The 6,460-nt window shown below is 37.7% G+C and overlaps 1 protein-coding gene across 1 annotated transcript in view; it reads left to right on the top strand.

Moving 5' to 3' along the window:
* Positions 1-204: 204 nt before the first annotated feature.
* Positions 205-6,460, top strand: part of PTCD2 (pentatricopeptide repeat domain 2) — a gene marked incomplete at its 5' end in the record, with an annotated part of 12,260 nt that continues 6,004 nt past the window's right edge. Inside the window, 4 exons of the mRNA XM_009071630.1 lie at positions 205-300; positions 2,372-2,501; positions 3,323-3,440; positions 4,758-4,836. Coding sequence (XP_009069878.1) covers positions 205-300; positions 2,372-2,501; positions 3,323-3,440; positions 4,758-4,836 — 423 coding nt within the window. The remainder of the gene's footprint in view (positions 301-2,371; positions 2,502-3,322; positions 3,441-4,757; positions 4,837-6,460) is intronic.

Here is a 6,460-nt window from a genome sequence, read left to right on the forward strand (position 1 = left end):
GAATGATACATTTTACGATAGCAGGGACAGCTCGTGTAAGGAAAGCAAGTTGTACCACCAGTGAATTGTCCCAAACAAAGGCATAAGGCAAATTGTTATAAAAGCATTAAAAAAAAGGTTATTTATACGTGCAAGGTTCAGTAGTATTGAATAAGACAGTGTAACATAAAACTCAACCGTTCTGGTTTTTTGTTTTTCTTATAGTATGGAAGCGGTTTCTGCTAACAGAAGAAGATATAAAGTTACAAGAATTTCTACAGATGAAAGTGGCAATTAGAAATGAAGTTCATGGCAATAAAGGTACTAGCATTTGTTTTATAATTACCGCTCTCAATTTTAGCATAAGTCAAAAGAAAACAACCGTAATAATATGTCACCAATTGACCCCATTTAAAGAAACAACTTGTGTCTCACTCTTGCAAAATTTTTTGTACCTAAGATTACTGGGAAATCTCAGGCTTTGTAGACTGAAACAATATTAGTTATGCTGTGCTGAGTATATTGTTTGTGGAACGTGTTTACATAAGGCCTGAAACATTTGTGTCCTCTCTTTTCCAGCTTTGTCAGATAGCCTAATGGAAAATACTGTTTCAGTCTACAGCTCTTGCTTCAAATGTATTGTCAACAGAGAAAGTTAACCGGAAGCCAAAATAGTTACTTAACTAACCAGGAGAGGCCTTTGCCAGTAATTCTCTTTTAATCTGCTCTGTAACTTTAGTTAGTGTATTCCTTTAGATGTTTTTTCTTTTGCCTGTTGTAAATTCTGAATTGTACAGCCAATTCCAGATTATGTATGCTACTCAGAATATGAAAAACAAATTCAGGTTTTCCAAAGTAATGAAGGCGCCAGGTTGGTGGATTTTTTCTGATGGGGATTTTGTCGCACTGTTTAAAATGCATATAAATTCCTTTCTTTAAGCAACATAAATATAAGCATAAATCTACCCTTATTATTTAAGAAAGATTAGGCAAAACTCCCATTTCCTGCACCTGTTGAATCATACGTGGGTGTTCTAGGGATACAAATTGACAACTGTTCCAAGGTTGTAGTTAATTTTAAGGCAAGGAAAAGACAAATAATCAAATGTAGTTTTATATAAACCAGTCTTCTGGGACAGAGAGGGAGGTAAAGTCAATCTGACAGTTTTTCTATGTTAAGCAGAATTTAAATCATGCAGTTGCAAGTCAATATATTTGCTGTGATGATGACATACTCATATTGGAGTTTACTCATCTTGTACTTGAGATACATTGAATTTATTGCTGTGGGTCAATCAGTCTTGCTAAAACAGGTTTGTCGAATATTTGGCTTCACATGTCATAGTTGACCTTTTTGTTTTGAACAAATAGTAGCCTCTGAAAACTAATGAAAACAATGTGCTGAGCACATGTTTATGTTTATGTGTGCATGGCTTCTATACTCAGTGTTTAGTGTGATACTTCAAAGCTGAAAAGAAGTAATTAGGACTAGTAATGAACTTGGTTTAGAAATGGATAAAGCACCTTATTACACATCACAACATTATGCATACTTGTATGTATACATTCTTCTGACTTCACAGGATTCAGCTCTGCATCTCAGCCTCAGGTGAGGACTTTTATTTGCGTGTAGCAACAAATATGCATCCAGTAACTTAATATGTTTTCTCTGGGATGCCTACTTTGCACCTCTTGTGTAGGTTACTAGCTTGGTAACAGCAGGATCCGTCTACTGCAACAAAAATGTTCACTTCCCTGCCTAGGATGGGCAAGCACCATGAGAGGAATGGGGCTGCCAGGTGGTACATGTGATTTTAATACTGTGTATGTCTGAGTCAGAGGTTTGAAATTACCAGCTGAAGGACTCGTCTTTGTGCTTACTTTGCCATAGGAAAATGTTCTGGATAGAGAGCTCTCTTTTTAGGGAGGACGAGAAGCAAGTTTATGGCTATGTATGGAAATACATAGATTATGTATGAGACTTTTCATCAATTCTGAAGGAATTTAAGTCTTCTGTACAAATAGTGTTGAGCAGAAATTCTCACGGTCATTTAAATGCTGAGTGGAATTGAGTTTGTTTGCTTGCTTGCTTTTTAGAAAAAGAACTTAAGAGTTAAAATGTCACAGAACTTTCTTCTTCGTTAAAACTTTAGCAGTATCTGATATATTCATACACAATGAAATTAAGTTCACACATCTTGGTTTTTCAAGTCCGACATGACTTCATGGTGACACCTTGGTATGCTTGTCTGTGGGAAGCTTTGTGCATTTTTCTTGGTCATAAAACAAGCTTTCTGCTTCACTGAGTCTCCATGTTTCGGGTATCAAGTATGCAACACAAGTAATGGAATTGTCTATAGACTGCTGCTGTAATCTTTTTTTTTATTTTCAGATCCATATTTCAAAAATATTCAAGAAAAATTGAAGAAAAATGGAATAATTCTCAGAAATGAATTAAAAAATGTACTGCATTTATGTCAGACTTCTTCTGATGTGGAACTAGCCAGAAAACTTATTTACAGGTATTTTTAACAATCCAGGTAATACCCTTTTTTGGTTTTATGCTTTTATTCAATCGTCTCAGGCTATATCTGCACTTGGGGGCTTGCCCTAATTCACTTTATGTTCAGCCTTAATTTTAAATTTAAATCTCAGCCTTTAACTTTATGCCCTTAAATGTAGGCTGTATTTTCATTTACTTTGGATCTTGAACCCTTCAGAGACTCTCAGGTCAAAGGAGAGTCAAGCTTTGGGAGTGTGGTGTCTTACTGTATGCAGAATGAATGGTTGAACCACACAGAAGTATCTTCCCCCAACTGACAGGTAGTGATATGTTCAGGGTTTTTTTCCAGACAGGGCATGCCTGGCTGTAAACTGGCCTGCAACCAGCAGTGGCAGGTCGATGGCAAGAGGTTTTGTGAATGAAAACTTTGCCAGCAATTACAGTATAGGAGCTATAAAGAAAACAAGTGAAATGCTTTCTCTTGTTGTTGAGGTACTGCTGCTAAAATAGACTGCTGCAACTTCCTGTGCTATTGTTCTGTGAATAGAAGGTAAAGTCTCTGAGAATTTTGGAGGCAGAGACCTATACTATTATTAATCCAATGTGGGTTACTTTGCTGGAAATAGAAGAGATTCTTTATTACTAGGTAATTTATTAGTTTGATCAAAACAGTATTTTTTCTTTAAAATTAATCTCCTGTAATCTAAGTTTTATTGGCTGGTGCAGATAGAGCAGTGTGCATCTGTCATTGCACATGCAGGTCTTGTTGTCTATTTAAAGCTCTTTTCCCTTGGCGAATTCCATGCCCTGTGTGATTAAATTTTTCAATCTTTCTAATAGGTACCATGAACAGAATGGAATCACAGCCTTACATAATTTTAAATTTGGGCCCCTATTTATGAGGCTATGTTATGAGCTAGACCTTGAAAGACCTGCAGTAGAACTTATCAAAGATCAGGTAATTCCCCTATATATTTTGAAAATACTGTTGTTGTTATGATTAGTCATATATGAGTAATGGTGTGCCTTGCATGAGCTCATAGACTTGAAGATATGTGTTGCAGTAGCAGAGTGTCTATAACATTAATGTAAGAATGCAGATTGCATGGGTTTTATTTTAAAAATAGCAAAAGAGTAATTAAAAGCTAGTTCAACTGGCAGCTTTATTTCTTTGTTATTGCATCATTTGAATAAAAATTGAACAAAAAATATTGATGAAAAGATAAATCCTCAAAAGAACACAGCTGACATATGTTTTGCAGCATCTTCTGTTACATTAAATCATTCATGGAAATGAACACTTGTGAGTTTTTCTCTGGGAGTCCCCTGACATCTCTTGGGTTATTTGCACCAACAGATCTTCTGTACTTCAAGTTCCCTCTGAACTCTGAGGTGGTATGATATCCCTCAGCTCAGGAACTTGGCCATTTTGGTGCTGAAGAAAGTTAAGGACTTGGTTTTGAACATCTCTAAATTGTTATGTGTGCTGTTATCACAAGATATTAATTGTGCCCAGTGTGTGAAACAATTTGTCTTCAAAAACCTCTGGACACCAGTGAAAAGGCATCTCTCTGATGTTAAATCATTAAGGCATGAGATGTGCTCAGCCAGAAATGGGAGAATCTTGCTACTATTCTTAAATTAGGCATGCGTATATGTATTTTTTGTTTTGGTTTTGGATTTTTTTATCTGAGATCTGTGTCATTAAGACTGGTCCTGCTGTACTTGCAGGACATAGTAGCTGATGGATAGTAAAGTACAGTAGCACTTCTTCGGACTCTGCTGCAGGTATTGGACTTAATACCTCTGGCATTTTATTTAGCTATTCACAGTGTGGTTGAAGTGGAATGTAAAATGTAGTTCTTCTTTCTTCTGCTACTCTTAGTGTCATCACTCAAGCTCTTGTGCTGATCTGTTAATTACTTGATACTGTGATGAACAAAAAATTCTTTCAATTTCATGGTGGTGGTACTTCACCCCAAAGATGTTGTTCATCAGCTGCAAGCTGTCAGTGACTTCTGTTTGCATTGACTTAGGGGTCACAATCTGTCATTAAAAAAGGCTCTCTGGGAAATGTCTGTGAGCTTTTGGCCCTACAGAGTCACCGGTATTTTAGAGGCTGCTTGACAGAGGGATGGACAGTCAGGGAACCCAGAGAGTTAAATGCTGAGTTTGTGAAGCTAGGACTAATTTCAGTAGACCTGCTAAAATCCTGTGCACAGTAAGACTGCTCACTCTCCTGACTTTCTTTATGCTTGCTTTATTTCTTCTCCAGAATCTGCATGGTTTTTTCTCAGACAGTACATCGTTCCATATTTTGATGACTATGTTGTTTAAAAAGGGCCATTTTGAAAGTAAGTACTGTGTTTGCTAAGGCAAATTAATTTTGAGTAGGATGCTTCTCAGTTTAAGTGCTGTGTCTGCACATAAATATATTTAATGAATACTGCTGATTGGTTATGGGTTTTGATGGCCAAACATCACGTAAATAAGTGTAGATGTGAATGAATTGCACTGTAGTGTGTAATAAAAATGGAAGGCTCTATGTTTTTTCATATTTCCAATGGTATTCTTGCCATTCAAGTTCCACAGAATTGTTATTATCCAGGAGAGTTGGTTTTATAAACCCTTTTTCAGGTGGTTCTTGAATGTCTTCAGTGAGGAAGAAACCATGACTGCTCTGGGCAATCTGTTCCAGTGCTCAGTCACCCACACAGGAAAGAAGTTCTTCCTTATACTCAGGTGCATCAGTTTCTGCCCATTGCCTCTTGTTTTATTGGTTTGCACCATTGACAAGAACCTGGCTCCATCTTCTTGGCACCCCTATTTAGATACTTACAGAATCATAGAATGTTAAGGAGTTGAAATGGACCTCATCTAGTCCCAAACCTGTGGGTCCATCTTATCAGTGAAGGCTGATGCAAAGAAGGGATTCAATAACTGCTTTCTCTGCATCCTCTGTTACCAGGGTCCCCCTCTCCATTTGTGTATAGGTCCACATTATCCTTTGGTTTCCTTTTGTATTGCTGTATTTGAAAAAGCCCCTTTTGTTATCCTTGGCCAGTTTTAATTCTAGGTGGGTCTTGGCCTTTCTAGTCTCATTTCTACTTACTCTGACCACTTCGATATATTCATTCCAAGTGGCCTAAGATCACTTCCATCTCCTGTGTATTTCTTGCTTATGCTTGAGTAATGTCAGGAGTTCTTTGTTCATCCAAGGAAGTTTCTTGCCCCCTTTGCCTGATTTCTTTCTCATTGGGATGCATAGTTCTTGAGCCTGGAGGAAGTGATCCTTCAATATCAACCAACTCTTTTGGACCCATCTTCCCTGCAGGGCCTGTTCCCATGGAATTCTTCCCAGAAGATCCCTAAAGAGGCTAAAGTTAGTTGTCCTGAAGTCCATGGTTATAATCTTGGTTGCTGCCCTGCTACTTCTTAGTTCAATGCTGAACTCTGCAGTCTGTGGTCACTGCAGCCAAGGCTGTCCCAAACTATCACATCATCAACATGGCCTTCTTTGTTGGTTAGTATATGATGGAGCAGCACACCATTCCTCAGATTTTTCTCTTGCTTTGTCTTACTAGTGTGCCCACACAGAGTGGCTGCTGCAGTGTTGAAGTCTAATGCTTCAAATCAGTTTGGCTGTTTATGAGAATAAGGAAGAATACTCTGCTCTAACTTAAAGGACTTTCCATGTGGAAATCTTAAATTGAGTATGGAGGACTGTTCAGGCAAATCCCTTTATCTGAAATCTGTTGAACATGCAGTGCTTAGTCTCTTGACGTTTGGCAAGTTTAAGTCCAGTAGTTGACTTAAGTTAGACTAGGACATCAATGCAGCATTGTGCTGGAGCATGTGAGTTATTGAGGAGATGTAGCTTGCTGGAAGTGGTGGAAGCTTTCTGGTCATTTAGGAAGAACGACAGTGGCTCTGTCAGGTGTCTAGAATTTAGTTTTAAATTCATATAGAAATAATAGA

The sequence above is a fragment of the Acanthisitta chloris genome, unplaced genomic scaffold (assembly GCF_000695815.1).
Source record: "Acanthisitta chloris isolate BGI_N310 unplaced genomic scaffold, ASM69581v1 scaffold2513, whole genome shotgun sequence".
NCBI lineage: Eukaryota > Metazoa > Chordata > Aves > Passeriformes > Acanthisittidae > Acanthisitta > Acanthisitta chloris.